This window comes from Phodopus roborovskii, unplaced genomic scaffold (assembly GCF_943737965.1).
Source record: "Phodopus roborovskii unplaced genomic scaffold, PHOROB, whole genome shotgun sequence".
In the NCBI taxonomy this organism is placed as follows: domain Eukaryota; kingdom Metazoa; phylum Chordata; class Mammalia; order Rodentia; family Cricetidae; genus Phodopus; species Phodopus roborovskii.
The window spans coordinates 22,565,021-22,590,424 of NW_026126558.1; the positions used below are offsets into that span (position 1 = coordinate 22,565,021).

General features: G+C 40.8%; 1 protein-coding gene across 1 annotated transcript in view; it reads right to left on the reverse strand.

Annotated features, from left to right (window-relative positions):
- The window catches only part of Prmt7 (protein arginine methyltransferase 7), a 46,126-nt gene that overhangs the window by 14,897 nt on the left and 5,825 nt on the right, over positions 1–25,404 (reverse strand). The window contains 7 exon segments of the mRNA XM_051201618.1: positions 2,535–2,715; positions 2,900–3,141; positions 8,184–8,230; positions 8,233–8,295; positions 10,814–10,922; positions 17,802–17,951; positions 22,999–23,035. Of these exon segments, the coding sequence (XP_051057575.1) occupies positions 2,535–2,715; positions 2,900–3,141; positions 8,184–8,230; positions 8,233–8,295; positions 10,814–10,922; positions 17,802–17,951; positions 22,999–23,035 (829 nt within the window).

Genomic DNA, 25,404 nt, shown 5'->3' on the forward strand with positions numbered 1-25,404 from the left:
GGTCAGGAGGTGGTAGCACACTTTTAATCCCAGCACTCAAGAGGCAGAGGCAGAGGTAGGTAGATCTTTGTGAGTTTGAGGCCAGCCTGGTCTACAGAGCAAGTTCCGAGACTGTCAGGGCTACAAAGAGAAACTCTGTCTAGAAAGAAAAAAAAAGTATAACATATGCCTGTAATTCCAGCACTGAGAGGAAGCTGAGGGAGGAGGGTCATGAGTTTGTGGCCAGCCTGGGTTACCTTATGAGTTTGGGCCAGCTTGCTATATAGCTTCTCAAAAAAAGAAAAGAAAGAACCTGGCTCAACTCTGATGGGGTGACAACCTGCTTATTGCTATTTCCAGAAACCAAGGAAACTAGGTTTTGTCAGACTCCAATAGCTTACATGCAAATGAAGACAAAGCTTTTTCTACTTGCCTGGGACATAGCTCACCCACTTGGTCCTGAATTTAGCAAAAAGGCAGGTATCTAAGATGCCTATTCAAATATAAAGCTAAAAAGTAAAAGTTCAAAAGCCACATATACAGTAATAAAGGATAAACAGGTTATGTTCTCCATTATTCCTTCCTGTACTGGAGGAATAGAGTGCTCCCTAACATCTGCCCCTCCCATAAACACTATACAAGAAGACTGCTGAGTTCTCATGCTAAAGAGCTAGTAACAGAACATCTGTCCCAAAGTGAGACAGGCTAAATGGGATCAAAGTGGTTTTGTGAGTTCAGCAGGGAAATCTTTCAGCTTTCAAATTCCTAATATTATAAAAGTCATCAGTGGTTTAGAAAGGGCACATGATGCACTGTGAGAAGACCTGGGATCCACACCTACCCTTCTACTTCCTGGACACAAGACCCTGCACTCTGGGCATTGTTACAGTTAACTGGTATATCTATATGTAGATTCAAGGAGAAATATACACTGTAGTGCTCTAAAGACATGCAACTAAAATGTATTAATAATTTTATTTTTGAAATCTCACAAACACAACCCATGAGAACCAAGACTGCAGAGGAAAGTTGGCATGCACTGACTGACACACACCTGCCTTGGGTCAAACAATTAGAAAGAAGAGGTTGACTGAGGAGCTCACAGGTCTGGCTAGTAACAGCAGCCCCACAGCAGTCAGAGCCTTTGGCCTAGGCAGTACTTAAGGCACTTAGGTGTATCTGTAATGCAATGGCAGTATGCCTGCCTATCATATGTGAGGCCAAATGTCTAATACAGTGGTTCTCAGTCTGGGGGTTGAACAACCCATTCATGGGGATCACCTAAGAACATCTGCATATTAGATATTTACAATTCATAACAGTAGCAAAACTGATTATGAAGTAGCAATGAAAATAATTTTATGGTTTGGGGTCACCACAACATGAAGAACATTAGGAACATCGAGCACGGAAAACCACTGCTCTAATCCTCATACTCTAAGAAAACAACACTAATATTCATAAATACACACTAACTACTCTGCAACAGAGCTACATTGTTCACTGAAAGACACAGGATGACTTGAATTCTTACAGGTGGCCTTTCTGTTGTTCTTTTCTATTAAGATATGATTATCCTACATGTGAGTCTATGCATCTATGACTTAAGCAAAAGTGTTCAGGGCCCCAACATCTATCATTTCTACCATGTTGGACTGAGCTATGCTGTGTACCATTAATGTTCTGACAGCTTACAGTCAAGCTTTACCAACAGTGGGTCACAAAACTTTCTGAATTTTGTTTACTAATAGGTAAAGATAGCATTTCATTGCAGTTCATATATGTTCTTTTCTTTTATTTCATAGCAGTTTAAAGGTAAAAACTTATCACATGCTGAATAGTAATCTGTATTTGCAGTTTGTAGTTCACATTCCTCTGCTCATTTTCTTTGAGCTGGAGAGGGTAGATTTTGAACCAAAGGAAGTGAAGTTGTAGTTCTTCATTCCAAGCTGACCTGAGCCCACTGGATTACTTATGGAAGAAGGTGGTGAGGTGAAGGGCTATGCCAGGACAAATGAGAATAGCAGAACTAATCCATTAAGACTTGTGTTGCTCACTGTGGCCACAGGTGTCAACCATGAACTCACCCAGAGAGGAGAGGTCTACTACACACTGGAAGGCTCTACTGCTTCTTTTTGGTATTTTTTTTTGGTTTTTTTTTTTTTTTAAAGACAGGGTTTCTCAGTTTAACAGCCCTAACTGTCCTGGAACTTACTTTGTAGACTAGATTGGCCTTGAACTCACAGAGATCCTCTGGCCTCTGCCTCTGAGTGCTGGGATTAAAGGTGTGCATCACCACTACCTGGCATGCTTTCTAGTTTTTATTAGTTATTATTTTTCTTTGTAGTGATGGGTAGAATAGGGACTCATGCAAGCTAGGAAAGTGCTCTATCATTCAGCCACATCCCAGTCCATTGTGCTTGTGTGTGTGCATGTATGTTTTCCCAAAAGAAAACTCCCTCTTTGCCTTTAACTAATATAGTGATCTAGGGGTAAAAAGAAACAAAAATAAGTTTCCTGACTTACATGAAATGTGCTCAGCTCCTGCCTCTTACCTGAAGCTCCTGTGGGTCTGTCTGTGCCCAATAGGGTGCCATGGTACATTTGATCTTCCCCTCTGGGTCCATTTCAATGTCCCACCAGGAAAGAACCACCTGTGCTTGGCCAGATGCCACAGGTACAAACTGCCTGCTATGACAGGCTGCCGAGCTACTGACTTGCTTGCTGAAGTCCACACTGTAAAAGAATATTCAGAAACCGAAGCATAATTTAACTCATACACTCCACTGTTAAACTTCTACAGAGACCTGATCAACAATGGTGCTAATGTAGAGAGAATTCAGCTAGGTTTCTGTTCCACAAAAGAAGAAATCCAATTAAATGTCTCAAAGCACTACCACCCAGGGAAGTTCCAGGGTACCTGAACATTGGTAGCACATCACTGAGGACAGTGAAGTCAGCAGATGACACCTGATTCAGCTGAATGTCATAGACTGAAGGTGCACCAGGACACCTCTCCAATTCTGAGGGAGGAACAATGACCTGCTCTCCAAGACCAGTCTGAATACGGACAGGAAACAGCTTGTTCCATGACCACATCCTTCTGGACTCCACCAGCTGGGCATAGACAGTTGCTTTGTGAGGCACTGCTTCACAATTTTCCTAAGTTTAAATCAAAAGAAACCAACAACAGTAAGTCAGGCACCTGATCTACAGTGACTCACACTTGTCAAAGGCTTTAATATTTGTTGTGGATGGAATATTTGTTTACACTGTGAAGCTGTGTTTTGGCCAAGGTACCTTCTGATTGGTTTAATAAAGAGTTGAATGGCCAATAGCTAGACAAGAAGAGGCTAGGTGAGAGTTCTGGGAACAGAGAGGACTCTGAGAAGAAAGGTGAAGTTGTCCAGCCAGCACAGAGGGAAGAGGATGGGCAGTACAAAGAGATGAGGTATCAAAGCCATGTTATTGAATGTAGATTAAAAAATATGGATTAATCCTGAGTGAGGTAACCCAGACCCATATGACAAACAGTGTGTACTCACTCTTAAGTGGATATTAGACATAAAGCAAAGGATAACCAGCTTACAGTCCACAACACCGAAGAAGCTAGGTAACAAGGAGGAGCTTAAGAGAGATATACATGGCTCCCCTGGAAAGGAGAAATAGATAAGATTTCCTGAGCAAATCAGGAGCATGTGAGGGAGGGGGAAAGAGAGGAGAGGAGAGCATGAGGGATGGTCAAGTTGGGGGAAGAACAGAGAGGGAGAGCAAGGAAAGAGATTAGGGAGCCATTAAGGGGTTATCGAGAAACCTGGCACTAGGGAAATTACCAGGAATGCACAAGGATGTCCCCAGCTAAGACTAAGCAATAGTGAAGAGGGTGCCTAAACTGGCCTTCCCCTGTAATCAGATTGATGACTACCTTAATCGTTATCATAAAACCTTCATCCAGTAACTGATTGAAGCAGATGCAGAGATCCACAGCTAAGCACTGGGCCTAGATCCCAGAATCCAGTCGAAGAGAGGGAGGAACGATAATATGGGCAAAGGGGTCAAGACCATGATGAGAAAACTCATAGAACAACTCACAGGAGCTAGTGGGAGCTCACTGACTCCAGACTGACAGCTGGGGAACCTGCATAGGACCACTAGGCCTCTGAATGTGGGTGACAGTCATGTGCCTTGGGCAGTTTATGGGGCCACTGGCAGTGGGACCAGGATTTATCTCTAGAGCATGAACTGGCTTTTGGCACCCATTCCCTATGGAGAAATATCTTGCTTAGCCTAGATACAGAGGAGAGGGCTTTGGTCCTGCCTCAATGTGATTTGACAGATTTTGTTGACTCCCCATGGTAAAAGGATTAAAAATCAAATTATATAAACCTCAGCAACTTTTCTAGAACAGAGCAACCCCACCTTGACCTTTGAGTTACCCAGTTCCTCTCTGTTCCAAGGAGTAAAAAAAAAAAAAAAGACCACTTTCAGGGAAAAGTGAAAAAGTCATGGTACAACCCTGAAACCATAGACTGTTCCCTCACTATGACAACCAATAAAAACATGTAAAATAACAGGTTGTATTACCAAAAATATGAATTCACCTAACCCTGCTAAATGTCAACCAATCAGAAATGGACCTCGCCCACTAATGTAATTTTTTGTGGCTTTCCCCTTTAAAAGAGCTTGGCTAAATGCTCTAAGACACCTCTCTGGCAGCTGTTGCATCAGTTTGCCAGTAGAGATCCCTGCCTGCTTGTATACAATAAAAATCTTGCTTTTTTGCAGTTTGGGAGAGTCTTTCGTAAGTTAGGACTCAAGGGGTCTTCATGATCTGGGCAAACAATGGGAAGCTGAACTGTCTCTGATGAGGGATGGAGTGGGAATTGGAGGAGGAGAGGGAGGGGGAACTGGGATTGGTATTTAAAATAAAAAAATTGAAAGAGGGGAGAGTATGAGGAGAAGAGGGAGGGGGAACTGGGATTGGAATATAAAAAATAAAATAAATAAATAAATAAACAGAAGGCTGAGTAGGACAAGAGAGGGCACAAATATGAAATACATATGTACATGTATACAGTGTTATAATAAACCTATTATTATGCATAATTTTTTAAAAGTTACATTATGTTGCCAGACATTATTGCCCTTATAATTCAACTCAAATCTAAGTCTCAACTTTATCTGGGGCTGGAGGGATGGCTCAGCAGTTATTAGCTCTTGTTGCTCTTATAGAGGTTCCAGGTTTGGTTTTCAGAACCCACATGGTGAGTAACAACCATCACTAAGGCCAGCTCTACGAGATCAGGTGCCCTTGTTTAAACACTATGGGAACTGAGCGTGCACACAGTGCACCTATATACATGGAAGAAAAACACACACATAAAATAAAATATATAAATCTAAAAAAATCCTGAGCAAATAAACTTTCCATATTAAATTAAAAAATAAAAAGATTGTTTTAATTGCCCCCCAATGGGTTAATTTAAGTTATAAAAGCTAGTTAGTAACAAGTCTTTTTTTTTTTTTTTTTTTTTTTCCTTTTGGTTTGGTTGGATTTTTTGAGACAGGGTTTCTCTTTGGAGCCTGTTCTGGAACTCACTCTGTAGACCAGGCTGGCCTCAAACTCGCAAAGACCCACCTGCCTCTGCACATTATTTATGATTTACTAAAGCTTGCCTGAGGATTTAGAAAAGCAAAATCAATCTCAAGCTATAGACATCAGTCAGTGGTGACAAACACCTTTAATCCCAGCAGCCAGAAGCTAGGAGATGGTGGTATACACCTTTAATCTTAGGAGTCAGGATTAAGAAGGCAGACTGATCTCGCTGAGTTCAAGACCACCCAGGGATACACGAGACTGGATCAATCTAAAAGAGTAAGAGATCACATGTCTTTAATCCCAGCACTAGAGGGGTATACATAGAAGCAGTGTCTTCAGTATTTGGTAGGAGGCATTCATCTCCAACCACACTGAAGATAGGCATTCATTCTCCAGCCAAGCTGAGGAGAGGTTATAGCTGAGGTTTGGTGAGAGCTTATAGAGACAGGATCAGCCCATTCAGCCTGAAGTAGAGGTAAGAAGCTAGTGGCCAGCTGCTTTGCTTTTCTGATATTCAGATTAAAGTTTGAACCCCAATATCAAGTCTCTGGGTCATTTACTTTTTCAAGTTACACGAGTGTTGGGATTAAAGACATGTGCCACAAATGTCCTGCTAAAGCATTCATAATTAATAAGTCTCTGCGTCATTATTATCAGGCTATGACATCATCAATATAAATACATAATTAAAAGGCATAACACCACAAATATGACATGACACAATAATCAGAAGACTATGACATCATAACAGGAAAGATATGACAGCATAAATGTATGATGTTATAATTCAAATTATGATATATAATTGGGAGGGTATGACTACATCAATGTTAATATATAGCATCACAATTGGAAGGGTATGATATAACAGATTGGCATGACATCACAACTGGAAGACTATGACATTATCATTGTTGGGACATAACATCATCAATGTAAATATATATCATAATTGGAAGGGTATGACACCAATGTGAGTATGACATAAAAAATTGTTGTTACATGCACTTACATATAAGAATATGCATCTCCAACTAAAGAAATACAACTTTCCTAGTTATCTGTCCTTCTTTCATTTTATCCTTTCTCAACTGCTTCTTCATCTCAACCTACCTGCTCCCCTACACACTTCCCATCCTTTATCTTTTATTTCATCTTTCCTCCTCCCTTCCTTTTTTCCTTTCTCTCTCTCTGTACTTGTCAATGTTTCTGCCAAAGAACCCAATCCCCATCACTAATGCAAAGTGTTGTGAGCACCGTAGTATAGTATACAGACTAGACATCACATATAGCTAGTGGATGTGTAGCATCAAGTGGCAGAAGTCTGAGTCTTTCCTCATGGTGAAAATGAACAGAAGAAGAGACTGCTATACAAGGATAGACTGTTGCTTTAAGCGGTCAAATAGGAAGATATTCAAGTGTCCAGGTTTTACTCCATTTATGTCTTACATTACAAACCCACATCCTGTAATGGCTGACTTATCTTTAATATGATAGCACTTCATTCCATTGGTCATGATTCTCTGGAGAATTGTCAGAATCAAGAATGAGAAAACTTCCAGTCACCCTTTTTAAAGTCTAGGCAGTCCTCCTTGGTAAGATGCTCCCTGTAGGGTTCGGCAACCCCGTGAAAATGGTGAGGGAGCATGTATTCTATGTTTGTTGCCTAGAGAGGATGCCAATCCTCAAATGGTACAGAACTATTAGCAGCGTCATATATGTAATAGATGTATGACAGCCCATTTACTACTTTACTTGCCCTCTCAAAGTTTAAACAAAGAACAGAGATTGGTCTATGGTGAAATCTCCACACAAACATAACCCTCAGAAAAATTCCCAGTTGACCCAGGTGTGCATGGACCACAGAGAGGCATCTACTTTTGTCAGGGTACTTGTCTATTCTCATGTGAGAGCAGATTAAGACCACAAGCTGACAAACCTGTCAACAGCAGCTGTTCACCTCTGCAGGCTCAGTCCTAAGGGAGGGGAAGTCTCCCTATTGGGATAAGAAAAGCATTTCGAAATTAAAAAGGGCAAATTCCCCGGAATACAGATAACTATCTGTCCTGTTTGCAAATGTCAGGGAATCTAGGGAACATGGATGTTTGTGAGCATGGGTGTAGCTTTTATGTATTGCGTTTGTGTTGTATGTGTATGTTTATCTGTATATGTGTTTTGGAAGATCTATTCATGTACCTACATCCTCTACTGATTTGCACCTTGTCCATGGGGTCCAGGTCCCCTAAAGAAAACAGGATGAAGAGAACTTGTTTTCATTTGAGTGTGAAGTTGCTGAGTAAGGCAGAAGCACTCCCGTCCCTTCACAGACACCTGCAGAGTCTCCCTCAACTACCCGGTTGTTCTACCTCCTTGTCCTCCTACCTCATTCATCCTTTTATTCTGAGTCCATCACCAGGCCCTGGAAACCCAGCAATGAAGATGGTTTTCTCCCTCCCAGCACTGGCACTGGAGCTAGATGCCTGTCAGGAATTGAAGGGAGGTCCAGGTGTATGGAGAGATTCTGAAGGGCTGTACTGAGCATGGTGTAGCAGTGACTGTGTACAACAGCTTCAATTGTAACACTCTGAAGGCTCTGACCACTTACCTGCACAAGATGCCTATGTGCATGCTCGTAAGAGGGCAGTGCTCCCTCCCGATCAGTTCAGTGTCAAACAGCTCTGTGACCAGGATGTTAGCACGACAAGGCAAGTCACCATCTGAAAATATGCATTAGGGTAGGAAATATATTTACGACAAATACATCCAAAATACTACATCAAAAAGTAGGAGCTAGAGAAATGACTCAGAGGTAACAGCACGTGCTGCTCTTGCAGAGTTCCAAGTTCAGTACTCAGCATTCATATCAGGCAACTCAGAACCCCTGTTAAGTCTGGCTCCAGGAGATCTGATACCCTCTTCTGGGTTTGGAGGCATTCTTTTGTCAACTGTTTTCTAAACTTTGAAAACATAATATTAGTACTACAATTATAATTTTTAACGAGCCAATAGACCTTGGGAAGAGCTATTTATCATGGAGAATTAACTATAAACATTTCTAATGGTTCATGAATTACATTAGACAAAGCCCACTCATCTTCACTATACAGAGGACAAATTTCACAGCTGACACTAAAAAAAGAGGCGCATTAAAGTGGTTTAGAGAGGCTGAGAGCCTGGACTGAGCCTGGAGTCCTACAGACCTCACTGGAGACCACTTTCTAGCCTGGAGGCCTGGGTTCTACATATCAAGTTAGTCACCTCAACTGTAAAATGAGGGACAGAACAAAGGTTAGAAAAGTATATTTCCTATGGCACATATGTGGGTTCAACGTGCCCATTTTACTTATACATCTAGTAAAGTGGAAGCTAAGTATAAGTACATGGAAATTAAGAGCAAGCTCCATAGCTTGCCTTGGAAACAGTGTCCGTTCTCATTACTATGTTAAATTCCAGCAGGAACACACTGTTCCACCTTGACCTCTCCCCATAACCATACACTCGACAGCCTCTGCCTTAATGAACAGCCCCTGTCATATTGCACAGAAAGGAGCATCATTTGCCAGGTCTAGGACTGCCCTAGTCACCATACCTCAATGACTAGAACAATACCTTAAAATCAATAAGAAGAGCAACAAACACCAGCTGAATTCTTGATACTTCCCTGTCAATCATCATCAAACCAGAACAATTCTACCTCCTAAATACGTTTTAAGGTGATGATGAGACTTGAAATGATTTACCATTCAAGTTTGTTCATTAAAATAAAAACAACGCTTTATGACCCAGTGAATTTTAATAAATACTTCTTGGAGCCTGGTATTTATCAAGTGAATGTGAATTTATGAGGGGGTGGTGTAGAAGAACCTAAAGAAAGGGTAATTAATTATAGCAGGTGTGTCCCAATTTATCACATGAATGCAATGGATAGTTGAACAACAGCTGCCACACATACTCAGGGTAATCCATCTAAGCAACAGGCTCCAAACTTAGATGCTAATTTTAAGGCCTCAGAACACAATGTTAGTATTTCTGCATTCAATCCTTCCTGATCCTAAAACTCTAATCCTGTAACATTCAACAAGCCACACACAGTAAGTACCATGCTAGCCAGGGCTATAGAGCAGAGCCTTTCTCAAAAAAACAAAAAGAAGTGAAACTAAAATTAGGAAACATCACTGGGAACTGGAAAGAGTTTTAGGAAAGATGGAATGTATAAGTACCAACACTGTGGCATCTAGAGAGGAGGAAACAGAGAAGACTTCTGACTTGGCAATGAGGAGGCCACTTGGGATAGGATATGACAGTGCACACCAGAAGTCCCATCACCTGGGAGGCAGAAGCAGAAGGCCAGTGAGTCTCAGGCTAACGTAGGCTACATAAAGAGATTCTGTTTCAATAAAACAAACACTTCAGCAAGCCACCTGTTAAGATGGGGGATTAGTGTCAGGCAGTGGTGACACACACCTTTAATCCCAGCACGTGGGAGACAGAGGCAGGCAGATCTTTGTGAGTTCCAGGCCAGACTGGCATACAAACAAGTCCCAGGACAGCCAGGACTATTACACAGGGAAACCCTTGTCTCAAAAAAACCAAAAAAAAAAAAAATATATATATATATATGTATGTATGTATGTATGTATGTATGTATGTATTACTATGTAGTTCAGGCTGACTTGAAATCCATGGCTTTCCTTCTACCTCAGCTTCCCAAATGCTTGGGATTACCCATACCTAAGTTTAGGATCTTAGGGATCAAACCTAGGGCTTAGGAACCCAAGGCAAGTACTCTACCAGTGGCTACATTCCCATCCTCAAAGTAATGTGTATTACTTTGTGGGGGGGAAAAAAATCCAGATATGGTGATCTGTTATCTGTCTGTAATTTCAATTCAAGATCAGCCTGGACTATATTAGATCTTGATGATGATAATAACAAAATTAAACTAAACTAAAATACTGAGTTTAAATAGATCCTTCAATCCTAAAATACTACATCTTAAAAACGAGTAATGGCCATAAAGAACAGCTTATCCATCTTCCCCTTCCCCAAATGTTTTAAATGTGCTCTCCAAGTTTCAATAAGCATGTAGAATGTTCTAACACTATTGACTATAAAGACTTTTCTTACTACCTTAAATTTGCTTAAAGCAAAATGTTTCTTCCCTGTGTGTGACTGCTGTGACATTTCATTAGCTCTACTATTCACACAAAGCTTCTCACACAGGTAAACTCTCACCTGGTCCAACTGTCACCTCAGTGGAATGCTTGTTAATAACTTTAATCTTATCACTGAAGCCATTTTTCTCCACAATCTTCACAGCAGCATCAGCCATTGGCTTAAAAACCTGCAAGTCAGAGAAGGGGGTGAAAGCAGAGGTGACAGAGAGGGAAAATGAGCAATGTTTTAAAAACAGAACAAAAACCCACTTACCACTGAAGGACTCATAGCTAGGCCCCATCATTAATTAGTTAATTAATCAATTAATTAATTTTTGGTTTTGGTTTTCAAGACAGGGTTTCTCTGTATTGCTTTGCAGCCTGTCCTAGAACTCACTCTGGAACTTGCTGGCCTTGAACTCACAGAGATCTGCTGGCCTCTGCCTCCTGAGTGATGGGATTAAAGGCATGTGCCACCAATGCCTGGCTGGTCCCATAATTTGACCCTAAAAATGCTTTAGTCTCCAAATGTGTGCCATGAAAATGAATAAAAGGATGAAATTCAGCCAGGTGTGATTAGCTCATGTCTAATCCCAGAATTCAAGATAGTAAGGCAGGAGAATCAGCATGACTTAGAAGACTGAGCTATAAAATGAAACCCTGTCTCAATAGCCCCCATTTGCACACACACAAAGAAAGTTTAAATTCAAGGTATTATTTACAAGTTCCTATTTTATGCCCACTAAGTGGAAATGAAATAATCTTGCACTACTTAGTAAAGGCATTAGGTGTCACTGCCCTTACTAAACACTGTAAGAGCAGAGCTATCCCACAAGCCTTGGAAAATGTGCTTTAGTCTTCAAAGATAAGACAGCTAAAGTGTGGCCAAACCATCTTCATTTTCAGAACTGACCCAGACTAAAAGCATAGCCTGTATTACCTTGTGATACATGGGACCCTCCACAAAGTTGACCACTTTATTCTCCTAGCCAAATGTCCCATTCTTAACCCACATGATCCTCCCCAACATTCATATGCAAGCCTGAACCTTTCCCATGCCATCTGACAAATCAAATCCAACTGGATGCTGGAAATGGTGATACATGCCCATAATCCCAGCACTTGGGAAGTATAGATAGGATCGGGAGTTCAAGGATTGCCTAACTACACAGTAACTTAGTTTGAGGCCAACTTGGGCCACTTAAGACTCTAGTGTCTAATGCACAAATACAACCCCACATAAGACTCTAGTGTCTAACGCACAAATACAACCCACAGGAAAGCACAAAGTCTTCCTTCCAGAAGCTATCCCTGAGCCCTTCACTAACTTCTCTAACCCTGAATTCTCAACCTGCCTAGTCTGGATGTCACAGTTCTAACCCATAAAACACAGGAACTCTCATAAATACAAAGAGGAAAAAAAAAATAAAAGATGGAAGATTTTTATTTTTTCTAAATCTTTTCCTCTATTCCCTATCATTAACATGATTTTGGTTTTTATATGACAAAGAAAAGCCATATTCTTTTGGAAAGAATGTATGTACTTGGGGCTGGAGAGATGGCTCTGGAGAGTACTGGTAGGTCCAGAGCTCAATTCCCTGCAGCCACATGGTGGCTCACATCATTTATAATGATACCTTCTGGCAGCAGGCATACATGCAGGCAGAACACTATAAATAAATAAATGTTTTAAATAAAAGAAAAAGACTATGTACTCAGCTGAAGAAAAAAACAATCATTATTAAAATGTAGCTTTTTTGCACATGTGGTATCTGGCCTCAATCCCTCAGTGCTCATCAATCACTTTGACTGAACCTCTAAAGTGATCACAATCTCAGTGTCATCTAATCTTTCTGCTGCCTTTGACCTATCACTCATCCCTTTCCCTAAGGCCTCAAGCTCTGACCATTCAAAGCCTCTCTCTCCTAGTCCACCAAGAAAGCTCAAGATCTCCTGGAGCTGAAGAGACAGCTCATCTAGTAAGGCATTTGAAGTGTGATGGATTTTGTCACTTGGCACAGTATAGTATCATTTTAAAACGGCATCTCAAAAAGAATCATCTAGATTAGAGTGACCTGTGAACATGTCTGTGAGAGATTTTCTTTTTTTTTTTTTTTTTTTTTTTGTTTTCTTTTGCTTTTGAGACAGGGTTTCACTATGTAGCCCTGACTGTCCTTAACTCGCTCTGTAGACCAGGCTGTTGTCAAACTCACCTGCTTCTGCCTCCTGAGTGCTGGGACTAAAGGCATACATATTCACCACCCAGATGAGAGATTTTTCTTAATTGTGTGAATAGGCCCACCCTGAATTCTGAGCAGCACCATTTTAAGGGCTAGCTCCAGAATTAACTAGAAAGAAAAAGCCAGCCAAACACAAATGTGCATGCATTGCTCATTACTTTCTTCTCTTGACTGAGAATTAATTCAACCGTTGCTCCAGGTCCCCTACACCCTGACTTCTCCACAGTGAGAGACCATGAGCTGGAACCATGACCAAACAAACCTTTTATCCCTTAAATTGCTTTTTGTCAAAGTAGTTTATCATAGCAGCAGAAAATGAAACTAAGGCACTAAGGCGCCAAATCGAGTATAAGACCAGAGTTCAGAACTCCATCACCCATGTAAACGCCTAAGTGAGTGCAGTAGTCCTCTGTAATCACAGAACACAGAAGGCTAAGGCAGGGAGCTGCTTAGCTGGACAAGGTGAATTGGTATGCTGTGAGTTCAAGAGGCCCTACAGCTATATATAAGGTAAAGACTGTCTGAGGATGACACTAATGTCTACATACACGCACCCACCTACACACAAACAGATCAAACACACAACAATCTCATTCCAACCATGAACAGAGATGAACAATGACATAGACTTCCCAACATCCATTCTTCCTTCCTTCAGAACAGGGGCAGTGGTGCAGTATAGAAACAGACATGCTTTCAAGTGAATCTATCTAGCTTGAGGGGAACTAAATTTCCTTTGTCAAGCATTTTGACCAATTTTATATACAAGAAGAGATTTGCTAGAAATGCCTAGGAAAAGCCTGCTTGCTGTTAAAAGAGAAAGTAAGCTGAGATCATGTTGTCCTGTCTGACATACCCCAGTGGTTCTTTAGCAGCTCTCCTACAACCAATAAAGGTACAAGTCTTCAAAGGAAGGTAGAGTACATCACAGAGAACAAAAAAAGTTCATAAGGGCAGGAGAGATGGCTCAGAAGTTAAGAGCACTTCCTGCTTTACAGAAAACCAGATTCAGTTCCCAGTACCCACAACAATCAGCTCAGAAGTATGCATAACTCAATCTGATGCCCTCTTCTGGCCTCTGTGGGAAACAACATGGGCGTGCATGTACACACACACAAGCACAAACACAGAAATAAAAGCAAACTCTAAAAAAAACACCAAAAAACAAAAACAAAACAATAAACCAGGAGCTAGTAAGACAGCTCAGTGCTTAAACGCCCACACTGCTCTTCCAGGAGGCCATGTTGGGTGCCTTACAAACTAGACTAGGAGATTTAACATTCTTCTGGCCTCCATGGGTACCTGTACTTAGATGTGCACACAGACACAATCAAAAACAAAATCTTGAAAAAAAATTATTTTAAAGGTCATTAATGAGCTGGGTGTGGTGGTGTACGCCTTTAATACCGAAGTCCAGAGGCAGATGAATCTCGAGTTGAGGCCAGTCTTGCCTACAGAACAAGTTCCAGGACAGCCAGGACTACACTAAGAAACCCTGTCTCCAAAAACAAAAATAATTGCCAATTCAACAACTTTTAGTTTATACCTAGGCAGATATCTACCTAAACTGTTCAACCTGTTAGCAATATATAGCAATATATAATTAAAATGGGATGAAATAAAAAATTCGCTCCTCAAGTGCTTGGTAACTAACTGTGGTGATTTGATTAAGAATGGTCCCCATAGGCACATATGTTTGAAGGGATAGTCACCAGGAAGTAGCAGTGTTTGAAAGGATTAGAAGGTGTGGCCTTGTTAGAGGAAGTATGTCACTAAGGAGTGGGCTTTAAAGGTTCAAAAGCCCACACTAGACCCAGTATCTCTCTGCTTGTAATTAGGATGTAGCTCTCAGCTACTTCTCTTGACACCACACTGCCAGCCACCAATCTCTCTGCCATGATGACTCTTTAAGCAAGTCCCCAATTAAATGCTGTCCTTTATAAGAGTTGCCTTATCATGGTGTCTCTTCACAGCAATAGAAAAGTGACTAAGACAGAACCACACCACGTGTCACATTAAGGCCTATTATATCAAATGGCAACATGGTTATTGACAGCTAGTCTTCTCTTATTTATACCTCTCGAATATTACCTCCTTTCCAAGGTTTCCATGAATCTACTCTATTGTTGGCTTCCACGGTACTCTACCCTCTGGGGTCATTTCCTGTCTATATGAACTTGACTACCATTGAAATCAAGCATGATTCCAAGATTTGCCCTTCTCTTTTCCCTCCCTGAGCAATCTCATTGGTAACTTTATCAGTTATATATTGGTAAGTGAGTACCAAGTCCACCTCTACATATCCTTTTATCCATGTTTAGGGACCAAAACCAGAGACCTGTCTTCATGCTCAGCTTCTACTTGTTATTTACTGTTTTGTTAGTGCTGAAGATCAAGCTTCTTGCATGCTAGCCAAGTATGCTAATGAGCTGTATCTCCAGCCCTTCTTTTGCTTACTACTGTAGGACTTAAATCTTTATTCTGAGTCCTGGTTCCTTCATTTGTAAAACAGAGATAACAAAATTTACTTTGAAGCTATCAAGGTAATCATTCTAAAATATAAACTTCTTTATATCTGCTCAAACACCTTGGTCATGTTTTGGTTTTGGTCGGCACTGTTTGCTTATTTTGGTTTCTGAAATGTAGCCCAGGGTGGCCTTAATCATCTTGCATCTCTCTCCCTGTGCTAAGATTACAAGTGAGCACCACTATGCCTAGCTTAAAAATCATTATTTCATCTTTATTTATGGTTGTACAAAATTCCACTATAATATGTTTGTTTTGTCTTTTCTTTTTTTCTTTTTCTTTTTTTTTTTTTTTTTTTTTTCTCTTTCTTTTTTGATTTTTTTCCTGACAGGGTTTCTCTGTGTAACAGCCTCGGCTGTTCTGGAACTCACTCTGTAAACCAGGCTGGCCTCAAACTCACACGAGAGCCAACTTTGCCTCCTGAGTGCTGGGATTAAAAGTGGGCACCACTATCACCTGGCCCTTCTTTTTTGTCTTTATCTACTTATAGACATCTAGGTTAGTCCCAGTTTCTGGCTATTGAGAATAATACATTACACTTTTTGTTATGAAATACAAAACAAGTACAGCCTTTTATATACAACAAATCTCAGGAATTGATATCATGGAAATTGCAAATAGACTTTTTAAGATTTCACTTTATTATTTTAATTATGTGTGTGTATATGCGCATGTCTGTTTGAGTGCAGTGCCCACAGAGACCAGAGGTATTAGATTCCCCCTGAGCTGGAGTTACCAGTAGTTGTGAGCAGCCCAACATGGGTACTGGGAACTGAACTTGGAGGAGGGGGTCCTCTGGAAGAGCTTTTTAACAGGACCTCAGAACTTAATAGGTCCCCACACCTTAGCACAACTGACTCCATGATGGAAGTACCATTTTATTTATTGTTTGTTTGTTCATTTTTGGGGGCAGTGTCTATTTAATCTTGGCTGTTCTAGAACTCCACATGTAGGACAGACTGACTTCAAATTCCTGTTGTTCTTTCCCAAGTGCTAGGATTGAATGTATCTCAACATGTCCAGCCTACTGATTATGTTTGAATGTTTTGCCATGTGCATGCTTAATACCTGTAGAGGTAAAAGAGGGCACTGGATGCCCTGAACTGAAATTATAGATGGTTGTGAACCACCATGTGGGTGCTGAGAACTAAACACTCAGTAAGAACAACTGTTCTTAATTTCTGGGCCATCCAGCCAGCCACAAATAGGTTATTCTCATCCCAGCTTAAATATACCTAACTCAGGCCAGGTGTAGTGGCACATGCCTTTAAATTATGTGCATATGTGTCTCTGTAGGTTATGTGCATATAAGTGCCAGGATCCACAGAGGCCAAAGGTGTTAGATCCCCCCTGGGGCTGGTAGTTGAGCTGTCAGCCATGGGTGCTGTGAACTTCATTCTGGCCCTCTGCAAGGGCAGTACACACTCTTAACAATAGGCTATCTCTTCAGCTAAGGCTCATCTTTTACAGATATTGATGTGAGCTGGGCATGGTGTTGCACGCCTTTAGTCAGAGCATTGGGGAGAGGGGCAGAAGCAAGCAGAGCTCCGTGAGTTCCAGGATGTTTATGAATTAGAGGCCAAACTGGTCTACACAGTGAGTTCTAGGCCAGCTAAGGACAAATAGGTAGACCTTGTCTCAAAATGAAAAATAAGAACAGGCCCAGCAGCACACGCCTATAATCCTAGCACTTGGGGAAGCAGAGGCAGTCATATCTCTGTGGGCAACATCCAATTTATGTAGTACTAGGGATCTTAACCAGGTCTACATGATAGATTATCTAGAGACTGAACAACATCCCTGACAAACACTTAAATGTAAATCTCAGTGCAAAGCAGAAGCATCTCAATTTTTTTTGTTTTCAATTTTATTGTATGTCTATTTTGCCTATATACAAGCCTGTGTATCACAGGTGTGCCTGGTGCCTGAGGAGGTCTAACTAAAGAGGGTGTCTCCTGGAACTGTAGTTACAGATGGTTATAAGCCACCATATGGGTACTGGGAATCAAACCTGGATACTCTGCAAGAACACAGAGTGCTCTTGACCACTGTGCCATCTCTCCAGCCCACATATCTATTTTTTAAAGCTTCTCAGGGAGTCTGACAACCAAGTCTGAGAATCACTGTTTCTGAGCAGAAAAATAACTCCTGGAAAAAGGAACCCTGACTCATCTCTATGTGTGGGTGTGGAGATGTTGATCACATGCTTCGTATGTGTTTGTCAACAGACAGGGAAAACTCAAGGACCTAAAGGTCTTCCCATGTAAGATATAGGATACATACCCAAACAGTACGGCTTACCTCAATAGCATAGCAGAAGTCAGCACCTGCAGTAACTGCCATCATCGACAAGAGACCTGTGCCAGTGCCAATGTCAAGAACCAAGGCCTTCTGTCCTCTGTCTTTCACCCTACTCACAGCTGCCCGGATACCCTGGTAATATTTTATATTCTAAGAAAAAAGGGAAAAATAACTGTCATGTCACATTTATTATAAATAAGTGAAAACAGAATTGGAGTCATGGTTGGCAGCAACAATTTAAGTCTGGACCCTATGTACTTTCCAGCCCCTAGATCATGAGCACTTACCAACTGAGCTAGACAGGTACTGCAAGACTCCAAGATCACTGACTCAGTCTCCTGCCCTGTACTAAATGATTCTCTGTGTGCCATACTCTTCTATTCTCTGTTGAAGAATGCTGGGGAAATTGCAAACCCCTGTCCTTTTTAGCTGCTAAGTATGTAAAGCCAATAAGGAAATTAAGAGGGTGAATGACAGGTAGGAGCAGAGAGAAAACATGTCCTTTCCGGAAGAGTTCTGATCAGGTTCCTTTCAGAAATGGCAGCTGGTTCCAGGCCATCTTCTCCCAGTACCCCACAACCAGCCTCCTCAGAATAGCACCCAAACCCAAACACATTCATCTCAGAAAGCACCAGCTCACAGACCTTCCTTGCCAACTTATGGAAGTTTTTGTCAGTCCTAAATCAGGGCTTTCTATTGACTTAGTTTGGTATGTTCCCATTAAATACTCAAACTTGGGTCCTCTGGAGTGTTCTTAACCACAGAGCCATCTCTCAGCCCCAATAAATATTTTTAAAATAGTTTCACACTATTTATTTGTCTGGGTTGGGGCATGTGTGGGCACACAATAGGGCATATGTGTACATCCAAATAGGATCTGCAGGAGTCAGTTCTCTCCCTTCCACCATGTAAGGTCTAGGGACAAAACAGGGCTCAGGTTTGGAGACAAGTACCATTACCTACAACTCATCCTGCCAATTCAATGATAAAAAGGGGTTTTGGGTTTGGGGATTGGTTTTTGTTTGTTTGTTTGTTTGTCTGTTTTTAAGTTTAAAATACTACATGTTGACCTCACATACACTAGACAAGTGTACTACTGAGCTATATACCAGCCTCTAAAGTAGTAAGTGTTGACAAAAATTTGAAGAAACTAGAAACCTCATACATCAGTAATAGGAACATAAGATTATGCATGTACTCTAAAAAAATTTTCAACAATTTCTTCAAACTGTCAAACATATACTTATTAGGGGCTAGAACCATGGCTCATCAGTTAAGAGCACTTACTTTTGTAGAAGACCTGACTCAATTGTGATCCTTGGGTTGTCATATAGAGGAATAAGAGGAGCTCAATGCAAGTAAATGAGGGGCTGAAGATGAGTAGAATTTGATGATAGATTATAGATTATAGGCTTACAAAAAGAGGGGTGGGCTATCTTTCTGGGTTAGCTGACTGAATGGGATGTCATTTGATCAACTTCTCTCTGAAGTAAGAAGGACCCTTTCTATATGGGTCATACTAAAATCAGAAAGTCTCATAAGCACAGACTCAATAATGAGATGAGAATGTTATGTTATTTGTCTACTCAAAAACCAGGACTGCTTTTTCCCAGATAGCTAAGCAAACACATTCAGATATTTGCTTAAAAATTAGATCTTTAGTATAGTCTGTACATCAAAGGTGCTCAAGAACATCCTTTTAAGGGGCTGAAGAGCTAGTTCAATGGTTAATAGCACTGGCTTCTCTTCCAGAGGACTCAGGTTCAATTCTCAGCACCCATATGACAGCTCACAACTGACTCTAATTCCAGTTCCAGGAGATCCAACATGCTCACACAGACATACACACAGGCAAAACACCAGTGCACATGGAATAAAAATAAAGTTAAAAAAAAAAAAAAAAAAAGCATGTCCTTTTAAGGCTAAGGAGATGTCTCAACAATGAAGAGTACTTGCTAATCCCTCATTGGGTAGTTACAATACAACTCCAGCTCCAGTGATATAGCACCCTCTTCTGGCCTCTGAAATCACCTGCACAGAATATGCATCTATATACACCATACACACTAATAAAAATAAAATAAAATCACCAGGCATGGTGGTGTATGAGTTTAATCCCAGCACTGGAGAGGCAGAGACAGGCAGATATGAGTTGAGGTCAACTCAGTCTATACAGCGAGTTCCAGGCCAGCCAGTATTGCACAATGAGACTCTTGTGTTCAAAAAAAAAAAAAAAAAAAAAAAACCCAAAAAACATAAAAACTAAGAATCTTGACTACAACATAGAGAACTGTAGCAGGCTTTCCCTTTATCCAACAGTTGGAACACTATCTGCGTACAGCTTTGCTGCAAGTCTTTACCCATGGAGCATCTTGCTGGTGATTCTTTGCTATGAATTCAATGTGACCACCTGCACTCCTATCACCATAACTAACCCATCCTTTCTACGCCATAAGCTTTAACTATGAACCAGAATAAAACCTTTTGCCTTTAAGTGGCTTTTGTCTGGGTATTTTATCACAACAACAGGAAAGTAACTAAGACATTATCATTGTTTTTATTAACAGCATACAAAATAAAGGGTTTCAGAGCAGGGTGTGATAGTGTGGACTTTGTAATGCCAGCACTTGAGAAGCTAAGACCTGTGGTAGAATATTATTTTCAGGTATGTTACTTTTGTTTATGCTGCATTTGTTTAACTCTATGAAGCTGTGTTATTATACCTGTCTAAAACACCTTGTGGTCTCAATAAAGAGCTGAATGGCCAATAGCAAGGCAGGAGCAAGGATAGGCAGGGCTGGCAGGCAGAGAGTAAAAATAGGAGAACTGAATAGGAGAAAGCAATGAGGAAACAAAGAGAGGAGGACTTCAGGGGCCAGCCAGCCACGGAATAAGGAGGAAAGTAAGAAATACAGATGTAAGAAAGATAAAAGCCCAGAGGAAAAGGTAGATGGGTTAATTTAAGTTAAGAAAAGCTGGCTAGCAATAAGCCAAGCTAAGGTCAAGCACTCAAAACTAAGAATAAGCCTCTACGTATGAATTATTTGGGAGCTGGGTGGTAGGTCCCTCAAAAAAGAAAGAGTTAAAAACATTTCAAACAATAAAGGCCAGAGGACTATCATGGATATGAGGCCAGCTAGGCTACATAGTAAGTTCATGGCCAGCATGGAATACATGTTAAAATATTACCTTTAAAAATAGGAGTGGAGGGCTGAAAAGATGGCTCAGTGGTTAAGAGCAGTGGCTGCTCTTTCAGAGGTCTTGAATTCAATTCCCAGCAACTACATGGTAGCTCAAAACCATCTATAGTGAAATCTGATAACTTCTTCTGGCATAAACTTGATAGAACACTCACACACATAAAATAAACAAATCTTAAACAAAACTGGGGTGGGAAATTCATTAAAACATTTTCGAGCCAGGTGGTGGTAGCACACACCTTTAATCCCAGCACTCAGGAGGCAGAGGCAGGCAGATCTCTGTGAGTTTGAGGCCAGCCTGGTCTACAGAGTGAGTTTCAAGACAGCCAGAACTGTAACACAGAAAGACCCTGTCTTGGAAAATAAAACAAACAAAAAACATTTTCATATATTAATGTACCTTGTTCACATCTGCTAGCGCCCAACACCAAAAAAAAAAAAAAAAAAAAAAAAAACCCATTGTAAAATCACAACTAGACTGGTCCACAATCCAAACAAAGGTAAAAGAAAAACAAAACAAAAAAATGTGAAAAAGAAAACATGAAATGTAACTCTGCAATGATGGCCCAATGTACCTTACAATATGCTCTTAGGTACCGCCACAGATATGATTTTATGGACTCACAATTTTTACCTTCTATACCATATGCATTTTAAAACTGAGCAAGCAAGGTCAAAAGAGACTGCACATTTTTTTCTAGATTACAGATCAATGGCAGTCATCATCACCAATTTAATATACATCCCCCCCAATGACATGCTATTCATTTAGTCTTAAAAATAAATCCTGTCATGTTGATAATACTGATGGACCTGTTAAGTGAAACAAGTAATAAGCAAGACACAGAAAGACAAGTATGTGTTGTGACTGGTATACAGAATCTAAACAAATTGAACTCAGAAGCAGAGCCAATGATAACTAATAGAAACCGAGAGGACACTGGTGAAAGGGCATAAAGTTTCTGTTACACAGGATGAGCAAGTTCGCTCAACATGGTGACTGCAGTCAAATAATGTATTACATATTCTATGAGAGTAGATTTTAAATGTTCTCAGATCAACACAAAGGAAAAATCTAAGTATGTAGATGACAGATGGTAAATAATTTCATTTAATCATTTCACAATGTGTTTATTCACGCAAGTGCAGTCAAGCACACCGAGTTAATACACTACATTATACCAATAAATATACAAGATGCTTAACTAACATGTATAAATGCATGTGCCTGCTTTCATGTGGGCCCATGTGGAAGCCAGAAGCTGAGTGTCTTCCTCTATCAAATTCCATGGTATCTGAGACAAGTCTCTCACTGAACTTCAAGTGACTGGCTCAGGTAGATAGGCTGACCAGCAAGCCCCACAGTCTACCTGTCTCTGTCACTCCTACTGGGTTAGAAACCCACTGAATTGCCCAGGTCTTACATGGGTGCTGGGGATTCAAATTCAGGTCCTCATGCTTACGGAACAAGTATTTTATCCACTGCACCATCCACCCAGCCCTTGTCAACTGCACCTTAATAAAGCTAAGAGGTAGAACAGCCAGAGGTAGAACCTAGCATCCTGAAAGGTTTTCTAACTATTATACCATACATCTCTCAGAATTACTGAATATCCAGATTCCTGAGTTTCTGACTTACAACCCAAAATTCCAAAGTCCATTATCAAGACTATGGCTTCCACCAGTCATGGTGGCACACACTATAATCCCAGCACTCAGAAGGCAGAGATAGCTAGATCTCTGTGAGTTCAAGGCTAGACTACTCTACAGAGTGAGTTCCAGGACAGGCTCCAAAGCTACACAGAGAAATCTTGTCTCAAAAAACAAAACAACAACAACAACAACAAAAAAAAAAAAAAAAAAAAAAAAAAAAAAAAAATCCCAGCACTCAAAAGCAAAGAACAGTAGCATCTCCAAGGTCAGCATGGGCTACATGGAAAGTTCCATACAGGGCCCTACAGTGAAACCCTGTGTAATATGATTTACTTTACACTTACTCTGTCTTTGTCGTGCAGCATATCTGCATAGGATGACCTTAAAAGATAAAAGAAAACAAAGGTAATCAAAAACCTTTGCTAATAAAAACATGCATGAATACATCAAAGAGTTCCCACAAATAAAAGCAGTCCTCAATTGGATGGAAAAAGTATGTCATCACTTTAAAATATTTTATTAGCCTGGTGTGGTAATTCAAGCATATAGTCTCAAGCATTTCAAGCCTGAAGAAAGAGAATGAGTTTAAGGCCAGCCTGGATTACACAGCAAAATGCAGTCTCAAAATATTATTTTTTTCTTAAACTGGGCATGGTATCACTTACCTTTACTCACAGGACTTGGGATGCAGAAGTGGGTTGATTTCTGTGAGTTTGAGACAACATGGCCTACATAGTAACATTTTGTCTCAAGTGAATAAATTATATTATTTTGGAGCAAGAAATAAATGCACCATGGCACATATGTAGAAGTCAAAGAACAATTTTGTGGAAGTCAGTGCTTTCCTTAAACCATGTGGATTGCAAGGATTTAGCTCAAGTCTTTAGGCTTGGCAGCACCTGTACCCACTGAGCCATCTTGTCAGCCCCCAAAATTTACTTTAGTATAATCAGTTACTATCATTCTCTGCTATTGAAAAAATAAATCATCTCAGAGCAGATACTCTTCTAAGGCCCCAAAATGCCCTAGTAGTTAACCTAGAGAAGTAATTTTAAGTGTTTATCTATGTGTGCATCTGGAGGCCAAAGGTCAATTGCAGGAATCAACTCTTTTCTTCCACCTTTATATGGACCCTGGGGATAGAATTCAGGTTGTTAGTGTTGGTGGTAAACACCTTTACCCTGCTGACCCATTTCACAGGCCCATCAGCTAGCCTATAACCATGAACATTCTGATCATATAACACTCAGTAATCCTAACACTTGACCTAACTTTGAATGATACTTGTACACTTTAGAACAACCCCATATATCCAACTAGGAAGAGGAACTGGGAAAGGGAGAGCATATAGCTGCTCTACATGTAAGGTTCATTAGGCTCATAAGTTCACATCACATCAGAGACGAGCAACAACCATATTTTAGATCATAATACATCAGGGTACAATAATAAGCTAAATATGGTGTGTAAAGGGAAGAAAATCAAATAGAAGAGATTTCATGAGAGGCTGAGGGCAGATGGGGATGGGAACATGTTGAGAGGGAGAGTGCTGAGGAGGACAGCTTGGAGAAGGGGGGTGTGTGCATTTAAGGGTTGGGCAGACCTGCCACAAGGGAATCTCCTAGGAGTGTATGGGGAGGAACCCAGATTAGACTCCTAGAAACAGTAGACAAGTAGCCTGAATTAGCCAATGTCTATGACCAGATTGGCACCTGGCCCAATTGTCATCAGAGAGGCATCATCCAGGAACTAATGGAGGCAGATGCAGAGACAGCCAAACATTAGGCAAAGTTCAGAGGACAGTAAGAGCACAGGAAGGCTCACACAATCAATTAATTGGGTTCAAAGGGGCTTGTAGAGACTGAACTAACAACCAGAGAGCCTACACAAGACTGACCTAGGCACTCTGAGTATATGTTACAGTTGTATAACTTGGCCATCTTATGGGACTTCTAACAGTGGGAACAGGGTCTGTCTCTGACTTTTTACTGGCTTTTAGGACCCTATTCCTCATACTGGGTCATCTTGCCCAGCCTTAACACAAGGGGTGGTGCTTAGTCTTACTGCAAGTTGATATGCCATGTTTTATTAATATTCATAGGAGATGGAAGAGGAGGGGACTTGGGGGAAGGGACTGGAAGGGGGAGGGCAAGGGGGAGTCTTCAGCCAGGATGTAAAATAAAAATGATTAAAAAAGAAGAAGGAAATCACATCCATATTTTCTATCACAGCAACTAAAAATTCTGGAAACTGGAGCCAGGGGTGGGCCTCAGTGGCATAAAAAATACCTAGCATCTAGCAGGTGTAAAGCCCTCAATTAGATCCCCAACACAACACAAATAGGAAAAAATAAAGAGAAGTAAAAAGCTGAAAACCCTGTGGCAGGGACAAGTGAATACCCAGGACTCAGGCCACAGCCCAAAGAGGCTTCCTGGGAATTCCAGGAGAAACTGAGGCACTCTTAGCAAAAGCGGCTTCCAGTTTTCTGCCAGCACGACTAGGAAAGCTTATCTGAAATGCAGATTTTTCTACATATACCAAGCCAAGTCAAGATGGAGTCTGGAGGCTGAGGCTGCACTTGAACCACTCCACTGCAGACAGTTTTAACAGTGGCTGTGTATGCTCTACACTTGGAGAACATTACACTGAAAGAATACTTTTCCCTCTGAGACACCTACAGTTCTTCCTATGCTTACTTTATTCTCCCCAAGCTTAGGAGGTGGCTGCGGGTTGCCACTCAGTGATAGAAT